Raw genomic sequence first — 27,711 nt, 5'->3', positions numbered from 1 at the left:
CCTTTCATTGCCGCTATGTGGTAGGCAGATCTAGAGCTGGTCTGGGCTGGAGGCCTGGGATTTTGCTCCATATACCACCACTATACTGGGCGGATCTCGAGCGGGTCTGGGTTTGAGGCTCGGAATTTTGATTTTGTTCACTGCTGCCATGCAGTGGGTGGATCTTGAGCAGGTTTGGGCTGGAGGTTTGGGACTGCTTCCACAGCTCTGTGGCTGTGGCCAGGGTAACTTGGGCAGGTAGTCAGGACAACTATGGCACCAGGCAAAGCCTTGGCCACCTGGTGGTGTGCTCAGGGGACTTGGGAGTAGGGGTTACAGGGAGTCTGGGGGGATGGCACAGGTGGGGGTGAGCCAGAACCTGAAGGTTCATATCTAGGTGAGGAATGACTTCTGAGGACTTCCCATGACAAGGCCACTGTATTTACAGGGCCAGATTGTGTAACCCATTAGCAAGTGTCGGAACAGAAAATGGGTACTGTGAAGCTGGGCCATGAAGCCAACACACACATGAGTGAAACTGGATCTGGGGGTAGAATCTGTGAGTTTGCCCATGTGAAAGAGCAATCGCCACTCGAGATCTGTGGCTGGGAATAGACCTGTTGAGAGTTAAGGAGATACCCAGGCAGGGTTGGAATTCCCATTGGTGAGCCTGAGAGCCAGAATGGGGGCATTGGGCTGGGATGGACATGGCTGCAGTCTCCCTTGGCATGGGTGTGGACTGGGTCTGGGGAGTGCCAGACTGGGCTAGGCTCCAGCACCTACTGGTACTCGTGAGAGTCAACGTGAGTATAGAACAGGCTAGGTTAGGTCTCAGTTTCTGCTGAACCTCATGAGAGCTGTGTCTGGGCATGGAGCAGGTGTGGCTGGACTGTACCACCCAACAGTAAGAACTGGAAAGGGAATGGGCTGATTAGGCAGGGACACTGTTCCTGCCAGGACAACAGGTGGACAAAATCAACCTGGGCCAAGGACCCATTGGTATACGCAAGATCTACCACTGAGAAGAGACCTGATAGAGAAACTTGGGAAACTCCTTTGTCAGTTTATAATCCGTGCAGATAAATGCAAGAACCAAGGCAAGGAGCGGCACAAACCAAGCCAGATTACGTTACCTACCAGCATGCATGTGGGTCAGGTCTGGAAGTAGGCTAGGCCAGGCCCACCAGTTCATAACATCCACTGGCAAATCCAAGAACCAAATGATGACAGCAAATATCTGTATGAATGGAGACTCTGGGGTCAACTGTGTCAACCAATGGACATTGGAAGGGATTCCTCATTCACAGATTGATGAGATAGACAGCATTTCAGAACTATTGCAATCACCTAAGCAGAACTCTTGGAAGCATGTACCACATTGGGAACCTGAATTGATATAGGGTGGCTGTTCCCCATCCTTGGATACCGGGATGGTTGGGAGGTTGGGTATGGCTTCTCCCCTTGTCTTCCTGCTCTCTCCAGAGGTGGCAAGAAGAAATAGAAACTTTGGGGCCCCATGGAATAACATAGTGGTTAAAGTCCTTGCCTTGCATGCACTGGAATCCCATATGGGTGCCGGTTCTAATCCTGGTGGACCTGCTTCCCATCCAGCTCCCTGCTTATGGGCTGGGAAGACATTCGAGGACGGCCCAAAGACTTGGGACCCTGTACCCATGTGGGAGACCTTGCTCCTGGCTTCAGATTGGCTCAGATCAAGCTGTTGCGGCCCCTTGGGGAGTAACCCATCAGAAGGTAGAACTTCCTCTCTTCTCTCCTCCTCTCTGTATATATGATTTTGCAATAAAAATAAATAAGTCTTTAAAAAAGAAGAAGAAATAGATAGTTTGGAAACAATGATATTCACTTCTCCCAACTCTGTATTCTTTCCACCCTGCTCAAATATGTAAACATCATCTAAATAATAATTAAAAAGAATAGAAAAATAAAAAAGTAAAAGTAAGTGAAGAAATAAAAGAAACAAACATAAGGAAGATTATATGATTCTGTAAAAGAAGCACAATAATTCAATATTAGAAAATGAAGACAAAGAGACTGGTGAAATGCATGAAAACAAATTAAAAAATGATCATAAGATTATTCAGAAACAGAGAAAGAAAAATCATGAGATGAAGAAAATAGCATATGGATGGAAGAAAAATGTTTCCATGAGATTAAGATATGAAAAGAAATCAAACAAATATGAAGAGTTACACATCACAAATTGAAAACACAATTCAAAGCCTCAACAACACACATGGTGAAGCAGAAGAAAGTATTATCTGAGACACATGAGAAATCATTGAAAACCTCTCAGAAAATACAAAGGAAGAAAAATTACAAAAAATGAAAATGGTACTCAGGATTTAGGGGATCCTATCTAAGTTCAAATGCATGTGTCTTAGGAGTTCCTGAAGGCAGAGAAAGAGATAAGTAACGGATCAGAAATAGCAGCAGAGAGAATCAAGATGGCAGAATAGGGTAAGGACACATTTAAACAGAGGAAGAAACATTAGCCTGTGAAGCAGAGCAGGCACATTCCAGGACACAGGAGAGGAAGAACCACAGCAGAGGGGTACCTGGAAACTGACAGACATGGGAAAGCAGCAGACACAATGGTTTGATATTACAGTGACTGATACCCCAGCAGCAGCACTCAGTGGTGATCTGAATTGCAGCAGCAAGCAGAACTCCACCAGCAACGAGGTAGGAACGGGAGTTCACTGGGAGCTCAGGAGGTAAACCCAGACAAAAAAACTGCCAATCCTGCTGGTCTGTTTGACTTGACCAGCAGCAGAGAAAGAGCAGCAGATCCCAGATGGGCAGTGCAGCAACAAGGTAGATTTCATAGCCATAGAGATCAATTGGGTACCATTTTGTTTAACGAGGCAAAGGCTATGGAACAGGACTGCAAATGCACTGAGCTGGGAGTGAACTCATTTCTGCCTCAGTGAACTGCAGCAACGTGGCATCCTACAGGTTCCTCCCATGATAGAGTCTGGGTAGCCCTAAGACCTGACAGCCAGCAGATCAATAACTCTAGCAGGGGCATATCAGGCGCCATTTCTTACCGAGTGGCAAAGAATTTAAGACTTTGGGGACAACAGTGAGCTATGCATGTGCTGAGCTGGGAGTGAATTCACAGAGTTAAGTGCATTGCACTAGTCCCCACAGAAAATAATACAAACTTTGGCATCATATGGGTCAAAATAGGTCCGTGTGGCACCCAGACCTAATGTCCAACAGGTTCCAGCAAGATCAGCGCCACCAACAACCTAGCTATACAGGTATCTCTCTAATCCTGGGTCCTGCTCCAACTGGAAGTGGGAGAAAGGCTGTACAGACAACGGTGCAGCCTCAGCATGGTATCACAGGAAGTGGAGAGTGGTGAGCCAGGAGCTAGAGCTACGGAGACCACGGTGGAAATCTAACATAAGAACCCAGACCTGGAACTCACTGAAAGAAGTGGCACAATTGGCTGCAAGCAAAGAGTTGTGTACCAACTGCAATAAGTAAAATCAAACTGTAGACCTGTGGTGGCAGAATGTAGAAACCTGCCCCAAGAAGACGACTTTGCTAAACAGAAGTACAATGACCAAGAACAAAAGAAGAGACATAGGCACAATGAATATTACTGAAGACTCCCCTATGCCAACCTCAGAGTTAGCTGAAGAAGACATTGAGAAAATGGGGGATACAGAATTCAAAACACTTGTTATAAAGCTTCTGATCAACAATGAGAAGCAAGTAAAGCAGTCATTGAAGGAATTTAAGGAATATTTCACACTGGAAATGAATCAAATGAAAGCTGATATATCAGAATTTAAGAATACAGTGGAGTAAATTAAAAGTACAGTGGAGAGTCTCCAAAACAGAATGAAGGAGGCAGAAGAAAGAATCTCAGAACTGGAAGATATTTCTTGTCACCAGGGGGAAACAAAGAAAAAGCTGGAAGCAGAGCTGAGTCAAGCTTAAAAAAAAAGTATTCCAGAATTGAAAGACACTATTAAGAGGCCTAATATAAGAGTTATGGGAGTTCCAGAAGGTGCAGAAAGAGAAACTGGGATTAGAGGTGTACTCAATGAAATATATAAAGGAAAACATCCCTAATCTAGAGAAAGAATTGCAAAATAACATCCAGGAGGGGCACAGAACTCCAAACAGGGTTGACCAAAAGAGATCTTTACCACAACACATGATCATCAAGCTCTCTTGAATCAAACATAAGGAGAAGACCCTTAAGTGTGCACATGAAAAAAATCAAGTGACATATAAAGGAATGCCAATTAAACTCACAGGAGACCTCTCACAGGAAACTCTACAGGTCAGAAGAGAATGGAGTGACATGTTTCCAGATTCTAACAGCAGAAAATTGTTGGTCCAGGATAAAGTACCCAGCAAAGTTTTCCTTTGTTTTGAAAATGCAATGAAAGAATTGCCTAGTAAAAAAAAAAAGTTAAAAGAACATGCCTCTTCCAAACCTGCCCTACAAATGATACTTCAAGATGTTCTCTTGACAGAGAAGAGGAATAGCACCAATCAAAACCAAAAGCTACTGTAAAGAACATCCTAAAATAACTGAACAACCCATTGCTAAAATGACAGGACCAAATTACCACCCATTGATATTAACCCTGAATGCAAATGGCTTAAACTCATCAATCAAACGTCATAGATAAGTAGACTGGATAAAATAAGAAATCCCATCTATTTGTTGCCTATAGACGACATATCTCACCAACAAATATCAGCAGAAACTATATCACATTGATTGGTTTTTGTTTTAGTTTCATCTCTTCAAAACATTTTCTTCTGATTAAATTCTTCAGTGATTCATAGATCACACAGTAGCATCATTTTCTTCAAGAAGGTTCTTGATTTTCTTTTTCATTTCTTCAGCAACACATGAGTCATTCAGTAGCATGTTATTTATCTTCATGTGTTGCTATTTTCTGTTTTCTTCCTGATGCTGATTTTGTTCCGTGACTTTTCATTTAAGGGGATGTATAGTAGCTGTGTAATGGAGACTGTCATATCTAGTAACACGTTATTTAACTTCAGGGCATTGTAAACTTCGATATTTCTTCCTATTGTTGATTTTGTACTGTGACTTTTCATTTAAGGGCATGTACAGTGGCTGTAAATTGGAGACTAACAAATCCAGATGTGAGGATACGATGTAGTATGCATCTCTACTTTCAGACAAATATGGACTTACAATGAAACTATTTACTTTATCTTGACAATAGGATGCTGGACTCTCTGTCATTGTCCATGCCTGCGATGATGGACATATGACTGTGTATGAAGAACTATACTTTAGTAATGATATAGATGAATTAATTGGGGGAGGAGAAATTGAGGAGGGGATAAGGGAAATACTAGCAGCCTCTTTAACTGATAAAAAATGAAATAAATGATAATAATACATTTTAAAAGATTTTTAAAAATAAAGTTTCAATTCTAAAATTTAAAAAAAAGAAAACATGCAGGCACCCAGTACCAGAGCACCTGATTTAAAAAAAAATATTAAAGAATATTAATATAAAAGGAGACATAAACTCTAATACAATAGTAATGGGGAATTTTATACCATACCTTCACCAATGAATAAAATCAACCAGACAAAACATCAACAAAGAAAGAACAAACCATCTATGCTATGGAGCAATCAAATCTAACCAATAACCACAGAACATTTCATCCTGCAGTTCCAGAATACAATTTTTTTCATCAGTCCAGAGAATCTTCTGTAGGGTACACCATATGCTAGGCCGTAAAGCAAACTTCAGCAAATTCCAAAAATCTAAAATCATACCATGTATCTTTTTTTATCACAATGGAATGAATCTGGAAATGAGTAACTTTAGAAATTTTAGGAAATATACAAACACATGGAAATGAAGTGATCCTATATAAACTCATAAGAGAGTTTAGCAAAGTTACAGGATATAAAATCAACACAAAACAATCAAAAGTTTTCATATACACAATCAATTCCATGGGTGAGAAAGAGTTGGTAGTTTCAGTCCTATTCACAACTTCAAAAAGTACAAATGTCTTGAAATAAGCTTGACCAAGGATGCAAAAGATCTCAATGATGACATCATAAAACATTAAAGAAATAAACCTAAGACAGAAAAACTGGAAGAAGTCCTCCATGTTCTATTTGTGAATTGGAAAAATTAATGTTAAAATATCCATACTATTGAAAGCAATCTACAGATTCAATGTGATTCCAATCAAAATACCAATTACATTCTTCTCAGATCTAGAAAGCACAATGCTAAAATTCATGTGGAGACACAAGAGACCCCCAAATAGCTAATTAATCTACAATAAAAACAAAGCCAGAGACGTCACAATACCAAGACTTCAAGACATAATCATTTAGCCAAGTACTAGCACAAAAAGAGACAGATAAACCAGTGGAACAGAATAGAAATCCACAGATTAATCCATATACTATAACCAACAAATCTTTGACAAACAATTGAAATCAATTCCTGGAGAAATGGAACCTCACTGTGATTTTTATTTGTATTTTCAAATGGCCAGTGAGCCCAAGCATTTTTTTGATGTATATTGGCCATTTGTATTACATCCTTTGAAAATTGTCTGTTCATGTTCTTTGTCCATTTTATTAATTGTCCTTCCCTACCCAGAGACAACCACTGCTCTGAATTTTTTTTTTATCACTGATTTGTTTTCTTCTGAATCTTTATCCTAATGCAACCATTCAGTCTGAACTCTGTTCTGTAAAGATTCTCCCTCTCAGGCTTAGGTTTTTGAGACCTATATATAATATAATACAATATAATATATAATAGATTGTATATATTATATATCATATATAATATAATGTAATAAGTTATATTATATTATATAAAATGATATATATAAGTATATAACACAACAGATATAACTTTTTGAATAATTCATTTTTGTTATTGAGTAGTATGCCACTGTTTGAGCATAATCTGTAATTTATTTTTCTATTCAAATATATTTAAACTTCTAATTTTCTACTATTATTAAAAAGTAACTAAGAATAATTTTACATAAGCCATTACAGACATGTTTTCATTTCTCTTGGACAAATACCCAATAGTAAAGTTGCTGGATTATGGGATAGCTGTATGAATGTTTAGTTTACACTCTTATCAACAAAGTAGGAGAGTTCTGGTTGCTACACATCTTCGTGAACATTTGGCATTATCAGACTTTCTAATTTTAGCTCTTCTGGTGGGTGTAAGTAATTTAAGCTTCTATTTTGGCAGATTTTCCAAGCTAGCAAAGAATACATGTACAAGGATCAAGTTGGAAGGAAGTACTGGTTGACAGAAATCTAGAGATTGATGTATATAATATTAGAAAAGTTCACTTACCCAAACTTAGCCTATGCAATCTATAGCTTCAGAGAATAAACAATGGCATAAGAGGAGGGATATGTGGCAAGCAGCTGCATTCATTTTTAGTTCATGATTCCCTCAACTATATCACAATATTAGGCAAATAAATTTAATGCTGGGAAAACGGTAGCTTTGATTGTATTTTGTTAAAAGCTAATATGGAGGGCCTGGCGGCGTGGCCTAGCGGCTAAAGTCCTCACCTTGTACACATCAGGATCCCATACGGGCGTCGGTTCTAGTCCCGGCAGCTCCTCTTCCCATCCAGCTCCCTGACTGTGGCCTGGGAAAGCAGTTGAGGACAGCCCAAAGCCTTTGGGACCCTGCACCCATGTGGGAGACCCGGGGGAATTTCCTGGCTCCTGGCTTCGGATCAGAACAGTACCAGCCATTGAGGTCACTTGGGGAGTGAATCATCGGACGGAAGATCTTCCCCTCTGTCTCTCCTCCTCTCTGTATATCTGACTTTGTAATGAAAATAAATAAATCTTTTTTAAAGAAAAGCTAATATGGAGTGGCTTATACATTTCCCAATTTGCCTCATCATTTTAAAAGCCCCTTGAGGACGAACTCTCACAGTTGGTCTGGTCTAGCACACAAACTGGAACCCTGATTTGCCCAAATAACTGAGAGGATCCCTCCTCCTCTCTTCTTCTAATTCCAACCCTGGATCTGTGGGAAATGAATTAACATTTTTTTGAACACCAATACTGTTGCAAGACTTTTCCTGGCTGTTTTAGAATACTGTTCTTTAGTCCTCACAATAATGGTCTTAAACAATTGCTATAATGTGACAGCCTCACATTATAGGTAAAAAGAGTGTAGTACAGCAACTTAGGTGTGGTCACAAAGAGACAGAAGAACCATAATTTGAGGAGAAATCCGGTGCTCACTGCACTTCATCTTTCTAATACCAAGACAGCAAACTGCAAGTGCTTATGCATTCAGCAGGTGCCAATGTAGGCAGCAATAAGCACTGTATGTGTCTCCACCAAATATGACCCTTCTTTTCTTTTTTCCTATGATTCTGGCTTTCTGGTGTACTTGTATTATAAGGCAGGGCTGAAGACTTCCACCCTGAGCATTATCAGTCATTCAGAAGACACTTACATTAATGAGATGTTGCCTTCTTCTTTGCTGTTTCACTGTGCCTCAAGCCTGGTGTTTCTATATTGCAGAAAGGAATCATTAGACTGTCTACCCCTCAGTTTCTTAGAGCCCCACTGACTCCTTATGCTCATTGGTCCTGCCCCTTTTCACTGCCTTCTCTCACTGTGGGGAAGAAAGTGACTGTTCATAACATCCTTCTTCAGACTCAGTTACCTGTTCTTGAAAAACACTAGCTTGCTCCTCAAATCCAGCTGTCCGGAAATAATTGACGACATCCATCACAGCCCAATCTGCAGGATCAGGTGGCCTCCCATTCTCCACAGAACTGCAAAACACAAGTCCAGAACAAGTTCATGTGTGCATCCGCTGGAGTTAGTCCAAACTCACGACTTAGCCTCCCAGCTCACAAGCTGTCTCCCTTCAGGTGCCCAGATCTAAGTACACTCCTTGCAGAATCAGACTGATTCTTCTATTTCTTGTGTTTAGATGATGATTACACACACTGAATTAATTACTACTTCCCTTCCATATATGTACTCTTTCACGTAACCTCCCATACTTTGTTTTCAAATCAAGACATTTAAAGTGGCCCAGTCATAAACTTAAAAACACCAGGTCCTTTCCAACATGATCCAAGCATCTTTTTCTTCTCTCCTACTACCTTCCTCATCCCCAAACCTACATACTCACGGGTAAAAACAATCTTCAAAAGGTCATGCTCTTTTACAAATCTAGGCCTTGTATATTCTAACTCTGCCATTGACCGTGCCCCCCCTCAACTGCCTCTAGCCCCCACAAAACCCCACTATTCCAACCAGTTCAAAAGCTACCTCCTCTATGAAACAGTTCCTAGTTAAGCTAGGAAAGTGTTTTTTATTCTAATCTCTTGAGTTCAAAGTCCCATTGTGAGCTCCTGTACATGGGATTATACTAATTATTGTATACTTTTTCCTACTGGAGTGCAAGGTATGGTATAGAGGCATATATTTGAGCCAGATCACTTCTCATTTTAAAGTTTCTAGTGTGAAGCACATCATTAGGAACTCAATATTGTCCAAATGAATAAACAAACACGACAATGAGGTATTTGAAAGAGTTCAGGAGAGCACTCCTCATTAGATTCAGAGAGGAGAGTAGAAGAGGCAGAAGAGAGAATGCCAATGATTTGCAGTTACTATGACTCTACCTTGTTTCCATGGTTCGTGAATATTTGTCTAGATTCCTTTCCATTTCACATGGTGAATCTCTGACCTTGAGCATTTATATGATCACACAATTCCTCTACTTAAAATCTTTTGAAAGCCTCCTGTTGCCCTCACAATAAACTATAAATAGTATATGTGACTTAGGAAGTCCTTTGGAACAAAACTCTTCAGCTCTGCAGTTAGGAATAGCTTGGGCATCTAAATAGATCCAGATCCTACTTTTATGGGCCTTACATTCCTGTGGCAGTGAACACTAATAAGGAAATATACAAATAGACATACAGCCACAGGTCCTGTTAAATGCTAGCAATGACAGTTATAATGTGTTTTGGCAGTTTAAGGGGAAGGAGGAACTTTTCTATGAAAATTTCATTTGAGGTAAAGCCTAAAAAACAGTCAGAAGTTAGCCACATGGGGTCAGGTAAAGAGTATTCCAGGTTATGCCAAGTTTTCAACACACATTCAGGGTTTTGATATGAGCAATTCAAAATTGTCAAAAGGTCTTACGTATAAAGGGGGACCTGATCAAATTCATATTTTTAAAGGATAGTATTAGAAAGGAGCTGAGGGGGAAAAAAAAGACCCAATTGAGAAGCCTACTTATAGTCACTCAAGTAGGAGACCATGATAACTTGGACTCAAAGTAGTGCTATGGAAAAGCAGAGAGCATGTTGATTTAAAGTAAGTTTAACAAAATCAGCATGACTAGTGCTGCTAGATACACAGGGGATGGGAGTGTAATGGAACTGAGTGGGTGGTGGAAACATCAGTGACATGCACTCTCAGGTTTAGCTGGATATGTTAAAACTGGGGCACCATTTATATCTGAGGGGAGACTTAGTGTGAGATTTCAGTCTGGAACTCATAGAGGAGGAGTGCACAACTAACACAGTAAAGTTTTTTTTTGGTCCAATGGACAGCCCATCAGAGCACCTAAACTATACAGCATATTACCCACCTCCTGAGGAACTGGTTAATGAGGGCACTTTTAGGCTTAGATAGGTTGAAAAATTCACTAGAGATTATATAGGAGATAAAATAAGAATTGGATTCCCAATAGAATGGACTCAAAATCTATTCTTTTCCTTTTATACTCACTGATTCAACAGCAATTTACCAAGATTCCAAGATCTTCTCAAAACTATGCTACACACTGGGTTATGAGGACCACCCTTAAGAAACTGGAAATCTGGGGGAGGGAAAGTAGACATAGAAATAACTAACACAACCTAAAGCAAGAACTGAGGGGTGCACAAAGTACCACTGGGCACACATACAATGGAATGCCTATTAAGTTTTGCCTGACTTGGACACATGAAGATTTCCAATGACAAGGTTTATGGGCCTTTGTTACTCAAAGCATACTCTGTTAAGCTAGGGCCTGATGGGGAGACGTCTTGCAGAGGCACACATCATCACTCCTAGGTTGATGCTAAAGCATGATGGGTGATTTCACTGGGCCCTTTCAGCGATCTCAGTAAGTTTTAAGAAGAAAGCTGAAGATTATGCAAAACAACACAAAGAGCCAGGATGGGGGAAGAAACCAAGGCCAAGTATTTGCTGACAATGGGAATTTTAGAGGATAGATTAAGGGATATCTTTCCTTGTTGGGAAATGATACATCTCCTCAAGGACTGGTAATTGTGGCCAAATGAACACTTAACATTATTCCTTTATAAATAGACCATTCTCTCTACTTCTTTTCCAAGAGGAATTTAAGTGACAGTTTGAAATACCTCTCAGATGGTGTTTGACTAAAGCTGCCAATTTTATACTGGTGAAATGAGATAAAAAAAAAAGTGCCATTGCTATTTAAAATTATTCACTACCATCATAGCAAAATGTTTTTATAACAGAATAAATATATAAATATATGTACATGGACGTATACTACTTATTTAAGCATAAAAGCTCCTATGCATACATATTGCAAAATACTAACAAGAAATGAAGAACAGAAGTGTTTTTTTCAATCTCTTAGTATAATAAAATCAATGTTTCCATTTAACCCAGTCACTTCACAACCCTTGTAAACATGATTAGATACATCATGTATTAATAAAAATTATATGACTGATAATGCACACTAAGATATGGTTATCATTTGATTGAACAATCTCCTCAGTTTTAAACAAGTCTAAAGAGATAACCAAGAGAAGAGAAAATAAATTTGTTATAAACAGCTTGAGATCTTATTATTAAGAACATCATAATTTCCAAAGTGCTGAGTCGTCATTTCCTTTATAGTATACGAAGTCATGTAGAAAATAGTTTTTTATATGCTTTGTCTAAACCTAGCACAGGTACATTTTGTGGTACTTAAGATCTTATAATCCTAAGAGATGGTTAAGTCCAATGGGTAGTTTGAATGAATACAATTTGGGTATGATTTCATAACTACATCACATTCATTGATTGATGATTTATTTTATGATAATATATGTATCATATTAAACCTTTTTGAAATATTTATTATGTCAGTTACTTTTATGCTCAGAAATGCATTCTTTTCACTGCCTTGATCTCTAACTAAGTTTTAAAATTAGATTAACTTACTCTTTGCCCACGTTTTTTTTTTTAAGATTTATTTATTTATATTGGAAACTAAGATATATAGGGAGAGAGAGTGGAAAATCATCTGTCCACTGATTCACTTCCCAAGTGACCACAATGGCTGGATCTGTGCCAATTCAAAGCCAGGAGTTTCTTAGGGTTCTCCCAGACAGGTGCAAAGTCCCAAGGCTTTGGGCCATCCTCAAGTACTTTCCCAGGACACAAGCAGGGAGCTGGATGGGAAGCAGGGCCATTGGGATTAGAAGTGGTACTCAGAGAATCAAGATGGCAGAATAGCGTAAGGACACATTTAAATGGATGGAAAAACATTTAATCAGGATGAAGCAGAGAGGACACATTCCAGGATGTTAGAGAGGACAGAACAACACCAGAGGGTACCTGGAGACTGACAGACACAGGAAAGCAGTGGACACAATGGTGTGGTGGTACAGTGACTGATATTCTAGTGGCATTTAGCTAACAGCAATCTGAACTCCACCAGCAGCCAGAACTCCACCAGCAACAAGGTGGGAAGGGACTTTCACTGGGAGCTCAGGAGGTGAACCCAGACAAAGAACTGTCCGTCCAGCTGGTCCATTTGATTTGACCAGGAACAGAGACAGAGCAGAAGATCCCAGATGTGCAGTGCAAGAACAGGGTGGATTTCACAGCCCAGCCAGCCCCTTAGAGCCAAATTGGGCGCCATTTTGCGTAAAGAGACAAAGACAAGGGAAAGGACTGAGCATACACTGAGCTGGGAGTGAACACATTTCTGACTCAGTGAACTACATCGACATGGCATTCTACAGGTTCCACCCAAGATAGGTCTGGGTAGTCCTGAGACCTGACAGCCAGCAGATCAATAACACCAGTAGGGGTATATCAGGCGCCATTTCTTACACTGTGGCAACAGCTTTAGGACTACAGGGACAACAGTGAACTATGCATGTGCTGAGCTCACGAGAACTCACTGAGTTCCGTGGGTTGCATTGGTCCTGCAGGAAAATGATACCAACTGTGACATCGTACGGGTCAAAATAGGTCCATGTGGTACCCAGACCTAATGTCCAACAGGTTCCAGCAAGATCAGCGCCACCAACAACCTAGCTATATAGGATACCTGGTGTCCCCCTAATACTGGCACCTGCTCCAACTGGAAGTGGGAGAAAGGCTGTACAGACAACGGTGCAGCCTCAGCACGGTATCACAGTAGGTGGAGAGTGGTGAGCCAAGAGCTAGAGCTACGGAGACCATGGTGGAAATCTAACATAAGAACCCAGACCTGGAACTCACTGAAAGAAGTGGCACAATTGGCTGCAAGCAAAGAGTTGTGTACCAACTGCAATAAGTAAAATCAAACTGTAGACCTGTGGTGGCAGAATGTAGAAACCTGCCCCAAGAAGAAGACTTTGCTAAACAGAAGTACAATGACCAAGACCAAAAGAAGAGACACAGGCACAATGAATATTACTGAAGACTCCCCTATGCCAACCTCAGAGTTAGCTGAAGAATACATTGAGAAAATGGGGGATACAGAATTCAAAACACTTGTTATAAAGCTTCTGATCAACAATGAGAAGCAAGTAAAGCAGTCATTCAAGGAATTTAAGGAATATTTTACACAAGCCAGTAGCAGCAATAAAGCAAGTAAAGCCTGATATGTCAGAAATTAAGAACACAATAGAGCAAATTAAAAGTATAGTGGAGAGTCTCCAAAATAGAATGAAGCAAGCAGAAGAAAGAATCTCAGAATTGGAAGATATTTCCTGTCATCAGGGGGAAGCAAACAAAAAGCTGGAAGCAGAGCTGGATCAGGCCAAAAAAAGTATTCCAGAATTGAAAGACACTATTAAGAGGCCTAATATAAGAGTTATGGGAGTCCCAGAAGCTGCAGAAAGAGAAACTGGTTTTACAGATAGATTTAATGAAATAATAAAGGAAAACATCCCTAATCTGGAGAAAGAATTGGGAAACAAGATCCAGAAGGGGCACAGAACTCCAAACAGGCTTTATCAAAAGAGATCTTCACTTAGACACATGATCATCAAGCTCTCTTCAATCGAACACAAAGAAAAGATCCTTAAATGTGCACGTAAAAAAAAAAATCAAGTGACATATAAAGGGATGCCAAATTAAACTCACAGGAGATCTTTCATAGGAAATTCTACAGGTCAGAAGAGAATTGAGTAACATATTCCAGATTCTAAAAGCAGAAAATTGTCGGCCTAGGATAACACTTCGAGCAAAGCTTTCTTTTGTCTCTGAAAATGAAATAAAATTCTTCCACACTAAAGAAAAGTTAAAAGAATTTGCCTCTTCCAAACCTGCCCTACAAATGATACTTCAAGATGTTCTCTTGACAGAGAAGAGGAATAGCACCAGACAGAACCAAAGGCAAATGTGAAAAACATCCCAGTAAAATGACAACAGAAGAATAACTAATGAACAACCCATTCCTAAAATGACAAAACCAAATTACCACCCATAATTTCAACCCTGAATGTAAATGGCTTGAACTCAACAATCAAGCATCATATATTAGTAAACTGGATTAAAAACCAAAACCCATCTATTTGTTGTCTGGAAGAGACACATTTCACCAACAAATATCAGCAGAAACTATATCACATTGATTGGTTTTTATTTTAGTTTCATCTCTTCAAAACATTTTCTTCTGATTAAATTCTTCAATGATTCATAGATCACACAGTAGCATCATTTTCTTCAAGAAAGTTCTTGATTTTCATTTCTTCAGCTACACGTTAGTCATTTAGTAGCATGTTATTTATCTTCATGTGTTGCTATTTTCTTTTTTCTTCCTGATGCTGATTTTGTTCCGTGACTTTTCATTTAAGGGGATGTATAGTAGCTGTGTAATGGAGACTGTCATATCTAGTAACATGTTATTTAACTTCATGGCATTGTAAATTTCAATTTTTCCTTCTATTAGATTTTGCATTATGGCTTTTCATTTAAGGGCATGTACAGTGGCTGTGAAATGGAGACTAACATATCCAGATGTGAGGATACAATGTAGTATGCATTTCTACTTTCAGACAAATATGGACTTACAATGAAACTATTTACTTTATCTTGACAATAGGATGCTGGACTCTCTGCCATTGTCCATGCCTGCGATGATGGACATATGACTGTGTATGAAGAACTATACTTTAGTAATGATATAGAAGAACTAGGGGGGGATTCGGGCTGGGATAACGGAAATACCAGGAGCCTATGGAACTATATCATAAAATGATAACAGTAATAATAAAAATAATAAAATGTAAAAAAAAACAAAGAAGGAAGGAAAAAAAAAAAGAAGTGGTGCTCATATTGGATCCTGGAGCCTGCAAAGGAGAGGACATTACCCATTAGGCTACCACGCCATGCCCAAGTTATTTGCTGTTTAAGCACTTTCATTGCTTGGATTACTGGAGCTAAATGAAGTCAACACTTATCTGAACATAAAAAAAAGAAAAATGTAAAAAAGTTCAGAGTCTTCCTTTCTGTTTTTAAGCATGCTTTTTAGCTACATCCTACTTGTTAGCATGAAGAGAGAAATGAGAGGATTGAATGTGTTCTGCTGAATCTCTTGACTTTTAGATAAGGTATAGGGAAAGAGAGTATTTATTTTATTAGCATTAAGTTAAATTGCTTTTAACCAGAGCCTGTTTTAAAACATGGACAAAGTGCACAGCTAAGGTCCTCACCTTCTAAGGTCCTTGACTTGAATGCGCCGGGATCCCATATGGGTGCTGGTTCTAATCCCAGCAGCCCTGCTTCCCATCCAGCTCCCTGCTTGTGGCCTGAGAAAGCAGTCAAGGATGGCCCAAAGCCTTGGGACTCTGCACCCGTGTGAAAGACCCCGAAGAGGCTCCTAGCTCCCGGCTTTGAATTGGCACAGCTCCAGCTGTTGTAGCCACTAAGGGGAGTGAATCATCGGATGGAAGATCTTCCTCTCTGTCTCTCCTCCTCTCTGTATATTTAACTTTCCAATAAATATAAAATAAATCTTTAAAAAAATGCAAAGAACTCATTAAGAATTCTATGTATTCCAAACTGTTTACCCTTGTACTCAGAGACTTGATTTAAACACCTTTGTAGTTATGCAAAGTCAGCAGGGCAACATCCTAGATATTACTATATCCAAGACTTTGCCTATATCCCTCAAACCTCAACATCCAGAGATTTGAGTCCTACTTGCTTCTTTAAAGTTAAATGTAACCACCCGAACACCTTTAATCAATGTTCTAACATAGCCATTAATTAATTGCCTTGAATTTGCTTATTATGAATCAGGAGTGTAGAAAGAATTGGAAGCTCTTTGGAAGCTACTGAGATAAATAATCTCCAGTAAGCTGCAAGATGAAGAGTCACATTGTTCCCTGCCTTATCCCAGAATGTGGTTCAGGAACAGGGCAAATAGATGGAGGACAGATTGAAAGTCCACTTGGCAAATAGAGTCAGGCTGGGACGGATATGAAGCTCTGGAGCTCTGAGTTAACAGTCCCAGAGGCAAGTACTCATGACCAATAAGGCAGCATCCAGTATAATTTTTTTCACCTGTAGTAGGTTTCTTTCCCCTGGGAATAGGCTGCTTGCTGTCCTAAGCAATTATACAGCATCCTATTTTTAGCACATCTCTGCCTAATATGTCTTCCTAATAACTCACCCTTTCTTTCCAAAAACAAAGAATCTGAAATAGTCTCTTTTCTTTGTCTATAACTTACAGTAATAAATCAAGTCATTCAAACTAGTATAAAAACATTTTTCAAAATGTTTCAATGAATTTGTTTCTATTTAGTATCACATACAAATTAAACCCTCAAAGACACTTTAACATTTAAAATCGGAATCATTAGTACCAAAGACAACAGCTAAGCGATGGCTCGGAGAATCTTTCTCTGCTCTGAGCCACAGCACAACACTATTCCTAAGCATTAGAGTGACTGTGGCTTTGTTGCTTAGACAAATTTGATCTTGCTTCTGCAGGGATACGAATAGCAAATAGAAACCATACAGAAAACAACAACCCTTCAAGGCTGTTTATCTAGGTAAGTATATAATGACTGGAACCCCTGTTCATTTCAGCTTGAAATGTGTTATCTAAATATGTATAATTTTACTTTTTCAAGTATATACTTAGTTAAGCAAGTTACTTAAAACTACAAAATGATATAAATTAAAACAATAGATAAACTCATTCTTAATTCACATTATCATTTAATTGAGGGAGTCATTAGTTATTTCTCATAAGAACACAGTAACAGACAGCTATAAAATGTGAATTTAGCTTTCCTAAGAAAAACTGCATGTTGATTAAGTTGCACTTATCAAGATCAAAAAAATTACTCAGCAAAAAATAGTGCACTTAAACAGCACTGTAGGTATCTATGGGACACCTACAAGTTTAACAGACATACACAGAACATTCAAACCAACAACAATCTTCTGAGTATACAATCTTCTGAATTAAACATGGAACACTCAAGGACACATCATTGTTAGGTCACAAAATAACACCTAACAAAATTAAAAAGATTAAAATTATAACAAGTATCTTTTGCAATCTTTATCAAGTAAACCTTAGAATTCAATAGCAGCAGAAAACTTGGAGAATTTAGAAATGTGAAAGTTAACAACACACTTTTTAACAACCAATGAGACAAAGAAGAAATACACCTGTAAATTAGTATCTTGAGACAAATGAAAATAAAATAAAACATACCAAAACTTAGGGAGTGCAACAACAGCAGTACTAAGAAGGGTGTTTATATTGAAAATTTATACTAAAGAAGAAGCAATATTTCTAGTAAAACTAATTTTACATATCAAGGAACTCTACAAGAGCACACTAAATTCAGTCAGGAGGAGAAATAAATGAAGTAGAAAATGGAAAAAATAGAAAAAAATAACAAAAGTAAGAGTGTTCTTTTGAAAAAATAAAGTGGCAAACTTTTAGCTAAACAAGGGATCCTATTTTCCAGCTTCCTGCCCATTACAGATCCAAGAATGCAGCACTGATAACTCAAGTAATTAGGTTCCTTCCACCCCCTGGAAGATCTAGATTGAGTACTGAGACCCCAGCTTCAGCCTGGCCCAATCCTGGCCACTGTGGGCAACCAGTTCATGACACCACATATACTCCATCTCTCTCTCTCTGCCATACCGCTCAAATAAAAACAAAAACAGGAAGTCTAAGACAATGTACCCCACTGGAGATTTTTATTGCATACTTATAAAACACTGTCAATTCTTCTCAAACTCTTACCAAAAACTGAATAGAAAGGAATACTTCTGAACTCATTTCCAAGGTCAGTATTACCTTACTACTAACCCCAGAAAAAAAAGATGCCACAAGACTATAGGCCAATACCCCTGATGAACACAGAAACAAAAATCCTCAACATAAACCTAACAAACTAGATTCATTCTCACTTTGAAAGTACCATACATGATGGATGACCAAATAGTAGTTATTCCTGGTATACAAGATCATTCTACCTATAAAAACCATTCCATCAACGTAATATGCCAGATTAATAGAATAAAGGACAAAAACACATAGTCCATCATTATAGACACATGAAAAGTGTTAGACAATATTCAATACTTTTTACAACAAAAATTGTTTAGAGTTAACTAGGAATAGAAGTCATTAGCTTCAACTCATTAAAGGCCATATATGAAGAAAAAAAAAAAACATACCCAATGGTGAAAACCCAAAAGCTTTTCCGTTAAGATCAAGAACACAGGAAGAATGTTTACTCCTGACACTTCTGGTCAACACAGTATTTTAAGTCCTATCTAGAGCAAGAATAAAAAGAAATAAAGGGCATCCAAATTAGAAAAAAAAAAGAATAATTACCTCCCTTTTCTAAGGATATGATCTTGTGTAAAGGAAACACTGTAAGATTACACCAAAAACCTTTTAGAACTAATAAATCCAGTCAAGTTACAGGACACATATTAATATACAAAAAAGCTTTAGTTATATATACTGTTCATAAACTACCTGAAAACAAGGGGAAAATTTTCATTTACAATAGTCTCAATAGAAGTAAAACAATTAGGAATAAGCCGAATTACATACTCTTACACCAAAAAACACTGATGAAAAGAATGAAAAGAAGACACAAATAGAAAGACATCCAAATTCATGACTGCAAAACTGAAGTGTAGTTAAAATGTCTAAATGACCCAAGGTAATCTATAGATTCAATGCAACTCCTATCAAAATTTTAATGGTATTTTTAAAAACAGAAACATTTTTTACTACAGACCCAGAAAAGACCCAAAATCGTCAAAACAATCTTAAAAAAATAAGAAAGCTAGAGGTTCAGATAGTCTCATTTCAAAATGTATTTTATATATCCTCATTTTAAAATATATTATACAGCTACAGTAATTTAAACAGTATGGTACCAGGATAAAGATAGACATACACAATGATGCAAGAGCCTTTATATCACCAAAATATATCATACATTGTCCAGTGATCTTTGACAGAGTGTCAAGAATATACCATAGGGAAAGGTTAGTCTATTCAACAAACAGTATTGGGAAAACTTGATACCTATCCACAAACAAATTAAATTAGACCCTTACCTAATACTACACACAACTTCAAATGGATTAAATACTTAACTTCCAGACCTGAAGCTATAAAATTTCTAGAGGAAAACTTCAAGACAGTAATTTCATTGATATGATACCAAACACACCAGCTCCTTCGAAAATGGGGAAAAATAGAAAGGCAGGACTATATAAAACTAAACATTTTCTGCATAGCAAAGAAAACAATTGACAGAGTTAAAAGACAAACTATGAAATGGGAGAACAAGTTCCAAATCATGTATCTGGTAAGTGGGTAAGTTCTGAAGTATATACTGATGCCTGTAACTCAACAGTGAAAAAGCAAAGCAAAACAAAACAAAACAAAACAAAAACCCAATAACCTAATTAGAATAGCTTAAGAATTTGAGCAGATATTTCTCCTCAGAAGCCATACCAATGGCCTTTGGGTATATGAAGACATGCTCAATGTCAGAATTTACAGGGAAAATTTAAATTGAAGCCACAATAAGTCATCTCATACCTGTCAGGATACAAAACAACAATCATAAATGTTAGCAAGGACCTAGGTACCCTGGAATCTTTGTATACTACAAGTGGATATGCAAAAATGTTATAGCCATTCATATGTTAATAGTATACAAGTTCCTAAAACATCAAAAATAGAATGAGCAAATGATCCAGATATTTCACTTCTGGGTCTTTTTATAAATATAATGTAAATCCGAATTTCAAAGACATCTTAGGGCACCCACATTCACTACAGCAATATTTACAATAGCCAGGATGTGGAAATAACAGAAATGTCTATTGATTTAAGGATGGATTTTTTAAAATACAGTACTTATGCACAATAATATTATTCAACCTAAAACAGGTTTTTATTTGCAACAACATGGATGAATCCTGTAGAATACTTTGTTAAATGAAGTAAGTCTGTTACAGAAATAAGCTTACATGATTCTACTTACCAGCAAAGTATCTAAAATAATATAACTCATAGAACCAATACTAGCAGCACAATCAGAGATAGTAAGAAGGAGCTATTGCTAATCTGCTGGAATAAAATATCACTGATGCAGATGAATAAATTCTGGAGATCTGCTGTACACATCATGCTTATAGATAGTGGCATTTTATCTGTAAACTGATAAATCTGTAGAGATATCTATCTCAAATGACCTTACATTGAAAAAAAAAAGAAAGAAAGAAAGAATCCAGGTGGTACTAACTTATCCATCATACATTATCCACAAAAGAGCTAACTTATCTCTTTATAACAGGATCTGCAAAACAGTTACAAATCAGGTCTTGATTACAAAGGTCGTTTTTTAAGTTCCAATTATTGGCTCAGTTTCCTTCTTCTTCTCTTCTTCTAAAACTGTTAAGAGGAATTTAATATTTTGGCATTTATATGTGGAGTATTATTTTGCTTGCCCTTGACTTTAACACACAACCTTATCTGACCATCATGATCACTTTCTATGCTAGACTGCTGTTCCTTGGGATGAAGGACATCCCAAGAACCATCTTATCACTGGATTCAGACTGAGTCAAGGTGACATGGTAGTGAGCACTGAGAAAGGTGGATGAAACAGACAGAAGTAGGTAAGATAGAAAGAAAGGATCCAGGAACTGCTGAGAGAGCTAGAGAAACTGCCTCCTTGATTTTAAAGAACATACTATCAAGAACTGCAAGTTATTAATGCAATGCCACAGCAGGACAGGGTTAGGAATAAATGAACAAAAGCTGAAACCTGAGCTCACAGCGGCTCTATCAGTTTTCCAACCCTCCCTCCCTAAAAAGTCATACCAGGTTTCCAGGTAAGTAATCAAATACCTTTTGAGATTATTAATTCAATTCTACATGTGACAACTTCCCTTACAGATGAAGATCTGACTGACACAGATTACAGCATATGTAAGTATAGTTGGGTATTTGAAATGAGGTACTAGTAAACATTGTTTTATTATTGTTACATGAAAAATTCTCTTTGATAATTCTAATGATGTTAGAGTTTTAAAATTTAAAAAATATCAATACTACAGCAGTAACAATGTATCTCTCTATCCTACTATATTATTTTGGCTATTTACCTCTTCTCGAATTTACCTAGGCAAAAATTGATAACTTCCTTAACTTAATACTTAGCTTAACTAGGTATTTAGCCAGTTTTGAAAATGAAGAGAAAACACAAGATCATTTTAAAAGCTAGCATTATTTTAGTTTAAAGCATTACAACATTACCAAAACTATGAGACAAATGAGAGGAATGTTAACTCCCAAATTAAGAAAAAAGTCTTTACTTCATAATAAAACAACATACTGAACAAAAAGCACAGAATGTAGTGAGATATATATGAGCAAGAAAAGCCATGGCATTAAAAAGAAAGAGATTGCTCTGAAAAACCTTGCTGGATTTCATTACTAAGAATGTTCTATTGAGGCAGTCTCTACTCCAAGACCGGAGGAGGCAGGTGGGGGAACCCCTGGGGTAGGGTGGGGTGTAGATAAACTGCTTCGCGTTGAAAAGCTGCTGACTTAGTGTAAGCAACTACCCCACGGGAGTATTAGCCTTTCTTACCATTCCAGGAGAAAGGGGGAGAAAGAAGATAAGTTGATGGGTTGGGGGGAAGGTGTAAGAACAAATGAATGACCAAAAATTTGAATATTTGTGACTTAGTCAGAAATGCATGCAAATGCAAGAGACTTTCTTTATACAACTTATTAAAAATTCTAAGACACATCAATAAGAATGTGTCATGTTCTACCAATAAGAGGGTGTCATGTTTTAGATTATAATTCATCAAAAATTTACACATCTGAAATCCATAAAAACAGAATACTAAGACCCATCTGTTCAATACAAGCTTACGCATATGTGTTCTTTAAATATATGTATATGTTTGTGTATGTATCTACATAGGAATATATCTGTACATTACTGTGTGATTATATAGGGATATCAAGAGTTATGTTTTCAAACTCTCTAAAACAGTGCATCATGAACTATTAAGTTAGCTCCTTTCTAGTTATTTTAAATCCACCAGGCAAAATAAAAGCTGCAATCTTGCCATAACTACAGCGTATGCATATGATTCAGGCGCTCACCTTTCCTTCCTACCTGGGGAAATTCTCATCCTCAATCTCATATCCATTTAACTTCAGTCCTAGTGTATGTGTTCAACAGCTTCTCTCAGCTATGTTCTGTATTTCAACATAGCAGCCAGCAGTAACATGTGGTTATTAAGTGTTTAAAACTTGACTGAGGAGCTGTTTGTGTGTGTGTAACTCAAAACCGTAAGTTAAAATGTACAAAATACAAATACTTTCGGTTAAACACAACTACGTCCCTTCAGTTGTTCCATTCCAGACGATATCATTATTGAAATAAGTTTCTCATTTCAGATGTATATATTCTCACCAGTAGCACATGTCAACACATCATTCATTTAGCTGGTATCAACAGATTGAATCAATTTAAACAATTTCTCCTTTTGCATCCATATTTGATCAATATTTGCATGCAACATGAGCTATGAGGATCCTTTTGTAATTACCAATTAATTTAACTAGTGATTAAGTTGCTATCATCAATATTATTCTAGTTTTCATATAAATAAAGTTCTTAGCCAAACATAAGCATAAATGTATTTTAAAATTTGAAAAGGAGGCAGAATTGAGAGCTCACAATAATGAGCTCCAGAACGAAAAAGGAGGATAAAAGGGATAGGAACAAGACATTTTGGAAATTTTAAGAGTAGCAACTTCAAACTGTTGGAGGAGAAACAAGGAAAAAAAATACTATAACATGTTTTAAAATGGCAAAGATTAAAAAATGGACACTCTGAGCAAATTAACTTGGCAAGTTTCTTTCCAAAAGGCAAAAAAAGAACTGATGAAATTAGTCACTTAAATCAAAATTAATTGTCCAACAAAATGTTTTAAAATGATTCAAAACTGAATCTGAACTTGTAACTCCATGCAGTTACATACTGTTTACAAGTCTCGCAAAAGAAAGAAAACAATTGTTCAATGAAAATACAACTATTTCAGCTTCCTAGTTTGTAGAAGGCACTAAACAAAAAGACTGTTCTCACAATCATACCACAAAAAAATCATCTGAAAAACTGTAATAATTAAGATAAACTGATTGAAAATCTGAAAAATCCCAAGTATTTTTTAGGTTTAGATGGAAGTGTAATATAAAAGACACTACCCAATTAACACTTGAGGTATGTTTTATCTTCAAAAACTTCCAAATTTAAAGAAATGTCAGTTTACAGACTGAGAAGCCAAACTCATGATTTAGATATTTTTAAATCTTTTACATTTGTCAAAGATAAATTTCAGCTAGATTTATAAAAAATACATATATATCGCATCTAGCCTCATGGACATTGTTCAGCCATGTTTAGGTTTTAAAAATCTAGGTTTATTGTAATTTCAAGGTAAGAGACCAACATTTGCCTTATTGCTTCCTGTCATTAATATCTACATTCAAATTTCTGAAGAGTCCTGTGAAGTGTCATGGGTACCAATGTTAAATTGCAATGTGTTTGCAAACATAATGGACCAGTAATGGTTAATGTATCTGTTAGATGAAATGTAAGATTCTAAATGTAATGATTTATTTCTGACTAATTTAATGACCAATTTTCTAAACATACTGAGCAAGTCATGAAAAAGCTTTTTAAAAATTTTTTTTAAAGATTTCTTCATTTTTTATTGGAAAGTTGGATTTACAGAGAGAAGGAGAGACAGACAGAAATATCTTCCATCCGCTGGTTCACTCCCCAAGCGGCAGCAATGGCCAGATCTGAGCCAATCTGAAGCCAGGAGCCAAGAGCCAGTAGCCTCCTCCAGCTCTCCACAAGAGTACAGAGTCCCAAGGCTTTGGCCCATCCCCAATTGTTCTCCCAGGCCACAGCCAGGGAGCTGGAAGGGAAGCAGAGCAGCCGGGATACAAACTGGCGCCCATATGTAGAACTAGCACCCATATGGCATCCCAGTACATGCAAGGCAAGAACTTTAGCCAATAGGCTATTGTGCTGGGCCCAGAAAAGCTTTATTGTACTATTAACACAACCTTAATATTTTACTGAAACAGAAATATTTGTCAAATATTCAAGAATTAAAAATTAAAATAGTAGAATAATTTATAACTAATTCCACAGTGCATATGAACTAAATTTGGAAGTTCCAAAGAAAGTTAAAGCTGCTTTGTGGCCTAATCAGATATAAAACTTTACATTAGGGCTGAGTGTCTTGACATACTAGGCTAAGCCTCTGCCTGTGAAGCATAAAGGTTCTGACTCCAGTCCTTGGCTGCTCCATCTCAGATCCAGCTCCAGACTAATGGCCTGGGAAAGCAGTGGTGTGGCCTATGTTTTTGTGCCCCCAGACTCATGTGGAAAACCTAGAAGAAGCTCCTGGCTCCCAGCTTCATCCAATCCCAGCTCTGGCCACTGGGACTAATGGGGATCTCTTCCTTCCTCATCTGTCTTTCAAGCAAAAAATAAAAATACATAAATCTTTAGAAAGAACTTTTATATGAAAACTATCTTTTCAGAATATAATAGTAATTATTTTACACTTTTCTCATAAGAACTCCCAAGAAAATGTGAATGATGATTTATTGGCACTCATAAGGTAATAGCTGATGCAGTACTACTTTGAATACAATTTTAAAAACATTGCATTGACCATTGATAAATTTATCTAACTTCGACATATTTAATTTTGAAACCAGTATGTTTTTGTTTCAAAGTCAGATCAAGATAAGTCAGTTATATCAATTTGCATGCAAATATTAGCAAAATTTTTTTAGTTCTTTTAAGTGTGTTTGGAATTATTTGAATATGTACATCTATGTTTTCAGCTTTTACTTTTTTTGAAATCTAACTGCAAATCAAATATTCCCAAAGAAAAATGTCTGTCCAAATCAGCACATACAGTAAGTGTAAACCATGCAACAGATTTAGAAAATATAGTACCAAAAATGTAAAATATCTCATTAAGAATCTTATATTACATATCAAATTAACATTTTTCATATATTAAGTTAAATAAAGCATCTTATTAAAATGTATGTCACTAGTTTAAATATGATGATCAGAAAAGTCAAAATTACATGTTTAGGTTTTATTTCTACTAGGCAGCATTAATACAAATACATATCTAGAAATGAAATTGCTGAACTATAAAATATTTAACACTAGAAAAAATGTCAAACCTTTCTAAAGTTGCTGTACCAATTTACAATCTCTCTGGCACCATGGCCTATAAATTTGTATCTTCTCTAGTGGTCGGTATTGTTGACTTTTTATGTTTTTGCCAAGTACATGGGTATGATAAGAATTTCTTTTCAAATGTTAATTGGCCATATATATTGCTACTCCTGTGAAATGTTTGCTCATGTTATGACTATTTTTTGGTAAGCTTTACTTATTTAATTTGAGAAAGCTGAAGAGAGAGGAAGGGAGGCAGGGAGAAAGAGAGACAAAGAGAGAGGAGAGAGATCTTCAATTCATTGGCAGGGACCAAGCACATGGGCCTATTTTGGCTGCTTTTCTTGGGCCTTTAGCAGGGAGCTGGATCAGAGCGGAACATCCAGGACACAAACCTGCACTCATATGGAGTGCTGGCATCACATGCAGTGGTATTATCCACTATGCCACAATGCAGGCCCCGTGACCATTTTTTAATGACATTCTTCTGCTTTGCTTTTATGATTGATTTATCGGTTACTACTGTTAAAGACCCTAACCATAAAATAAAGTATAAAATACAATTATTCTTGCTTTTCTGAATTAGTTCAAGTAGAATCTAAGTCTTGGTGATTATTATGCCAAAATCACAGTGACTCACATGATGCAAAAGTAGCAATCTGCACAAATATCCACATTAAACTCCTAAATGGAATAAACGTATAAATGTAGGATGTTGGTTCAAAGCTGTCAAGGTTATTTTCCAATCCCAGTCACTTGGGTCAACACATCTGACAAATCACAAGGCCTGAAAAATAAATTTCAAGTATCCTTCCCTTTGTCTAACAGAAACCGCATGAAGAATCAACTGTCCAGGCCTACACAAAGCTTGCCCCTGAACTGACTAGCACCAGATCTACTTCAGTTTATAGCACTGTAAGGATAGTTATAGGCTGTAGGAGGAAATAAAATAATCACTTTTTGGAGTCAGAAGAGCTAGGTTCAAACCTCAGGCTCGCCCCTTTCTCAGTTACATTTCTAAGCTACCATTTACTTACTGGAAAAAAGGGCTGCAATGCATTTACTATTTCTCATACAGAGATAATTAAATGAGACAATGTGTGTAACAATCATTACCAGAAAGCATGGCTCATTCTAGGTCCTCTTAATGCATTCTGCATTGGAAAATAAAGACTGTTGCTGCTATATATTACTCTAATGCATTCAAGTGCTTTGTTTTGATCCTAACATCTCTTCAATTCCAATTTATACTCAAAACCAGCAAGGTGAGAAAAATTAACTAATTTACTATTATTCTATTATATCTATTATCACTCATGCTATTATGTTTATTATAATTCCTTTGCTAATTATGAAATAAAAGCAAGGTGAAACCTAACTTCTGCACCTAAGACTTACTTAAAAGTCAATAACTTACCATTACCAGGTCATGCTTAGGTCCTCCCTAGTTGCCAAGCCTGAGCAGGAATACCCTTTCTTTCCTAGGGAACAGTAATATTCTCACCCCTTTTATAAACTGGGTGTTTTTAAAAGTCTCACACTCACAGAAAAATTGCAAGAATAGTATAAAAATCCTATACATGCATCATTCAAATTCTCCCAAATGTTAATATTTAACTACATTTGCTTCATTTTTCTCTTCTCTCCCT

At 37.2% G+C, this 27,711-nt stretch overlaps 1 protein-coding gene and 1 long non-coding RNA gene across 13 annotated transcripts in view; one reads left to right on the top strand and one right to left on the bottom strand.

The window, feature by feature from the left end:
- The window catches only part of SAMD13 (sterile alpha motif domain containing 13), a 64,315-nt gene that overhangs the window by 25,102 nt on the left and 11,502 nt on the right, over nucleotides 1–27,711 (bottom strand). For all 12 annotated transcript variants that reach the window (XR_009244532.1, XR_009244534.1, XR_009244528.1 and 9 more), the window contains one exon: nucleotides 8,709–8,820. Coding sequence is in view for 3 of the 12 variants with exons in the window: in XM_058658633.1 (XP_058514616.1) it covers nucleotides 8,709–8,820 (112 nt within the window). In the remaining 9 variants the exon portion in view is untranslated. The remainder of the gene's footprint in view (nucleotides 1–8,708; nucleotides 8,821–27,711) is intronic.
- LOC131478525 (uncharacterized) overlaps nucleotides 1–27,711 on the top strand; it is a 57,541-nt gene that overhangs the window by 23,391 nt on the left and 6,439 nt on the right. The window lies entirely within an intron of this gene.

Source organism: Ochotona princeps, chromosome 2, assembly GCF_030435755.1.
Source record: "Ochotona princeps isolate mOchPri1 chromosome 2, mOchPri1.hap1, whole genome shotgun sequence".
NCBI lineage: Eukaryota > Metazoa > Chordata > Mammalia > Lagomorpha > Ochotonidae > Ochotona > Ochotona princeps.
Note: the sequence above shows the minus strand (reverse complement) of the source record. Positions and strands in the feature narration are given on the sequence as shown.